Source organism: Rhagoletis pomonella, unplaced genomic scaffold (genome assembly GCF_013731165.1).
Source record: "Rhagoletis pomonella isolate Grant_MI unplaced genomic scaffold, Rhpom_1.0 Rhpom_scaffold_00011, whole genome shotgun sequence".
Lineage (NCBI taxonomy): Eukaryota > Metazoa > Arthropoda > Insecta > Diptera > Tephritidae > Rhagoletis > Rhagoletis pomonella.
In genome coordinates this window covers 8,309,536-8,310,856 of record NW_023458565.1, presented here as the reverse complement: position 1 = coordinate 8,310,856, position 1,321 = coordinate 8,309,536, and the positions used below count along the sequence as shown (strand labels likewise).

Here is a 1,321-nt window from a genome sequence, read left to right as displayed (position 1 = left end):
GCACACTCGCAAATTTTCCACATATTCTAAATAAAAATTTTTCTGAATATTTTTTGAATTTTTGTGAAGTTAAGATAAAGCATGAACCTTTGATTCATATGGTTTATGTTTAAGAATCAACTATATTTTCATAAATAATTAATGAAAACAATTTTTCATGAAAATAATTGTGTATTATATTAGAACAAGGTACCTACACTTATATTTGACACTAACTGTATATATTTATTGAGTGCGTTCTTTATACATATGTATTTTTATAATTTTATGTTGCAATAGCTGCAGCAGTGGTTGTTGTTGTTGTCGTTGCTGTCCCAGTTGCTGCCGTTACTGATGGTGTCGCCGTTGACGTCGCAGTTGAATTCATTGCTGTTGTCGTAGGTATTTGCTGCAAGTTCGCATCAAGCGTTTCTTTACTGATATCGGTCAAAGTTGATTTTACTCCTTCGCTGGAATTCGCGCGCTTGCGTGCTGCGTTCGAGCGAGCATAATTATCTTCATTGAACCATTCTTTGCGTGCTTCTAGGTAACTGTGAAAATAAAGAATTGTTTTGATAAAAATATGTATGTACATACATAGATATTTATGTAGAAGAAAATTTCATACGGTAGGTTATCAAAAGTTTTAAAGTAAACTTACTTAACGAAAGTATCCAGGTGCTGTAGTAAAACTTTAAGTTTATCATCGTTTATTGAAGAGGCGTTTAAAAATTCCGGCAGTTTCACTGTAAATATATGATTATTTAGAACACGATGCGATGTGTGGTTTAACGACGGGTGAGCGGAGGATCAGGCTATCTCAGCAAACGGTTAAAAAACGCCCTATTTCAAAATTTGGTTCAAAAACGGCCTACCTCAGTAAATAGTTCATAAACGCTCTACCTCAGCTGCCGGTATATTGAATGTATATTGAGATACGGCGTTTTGGTAGCGGCAGCTGAGATATGTCGTTTTTCATGCAAATTCTGAGAAGGAGCGTTCCCGCGACAGTCGGAACTATGTAACCGGTTCGACCCAAATTCATGTCTGGCCAAAGATTGCATTCCATAAACATTCCCCAAAAACTCTGGGGAAATTGTAAGCTGTTACAACAACAACATGTGGCGTTCTTCTTGCTGAGATGGGACATTTTCGAACGGCAGCCGAGATAGCGCGATCTTCCACTCAGTCGACGATTATGTACTATCTGATAGGTTATCAAAATTAAAACTAGTAAATATCTATTAAATCTAGGTACTGTAGCCAAATTTTTAAAGAGTCCTATGTATCTAAATTCAGGGAAGCAAGGCATTACTATTCCGTTCAATGAGAATTAAAAAAA

At 36.0% G+C, this 1,321-nt stretch overlaps 1 protein-coding gene across 2 annotated transcripts in view; it reads right to left on the bottom strand.

Annotated features, from left to right (window-relative positions):
• Positions 1 to 203: 203 nt before the first annotated feature.
• LOC118747352 (protein male-specific lethal-3) overlaps positions 204 to 1,321 on the bottom strand; it is a gene marked incomplete at its 5' end in the record, with an annotated part of 33,213 nt that continues 32,095 nt past the window's right edge. For both annotated transcript variants that reach the window (XM_036481411.1, XM_036481410.1), the window contains 2 exon segments: positions 204 to 530; positions 641 to 725. In XM_036481411.1, coding sequence (XP_036337304.1) covers positions 266 to 530; positions 641 to 725 — 350 coding nt within the window.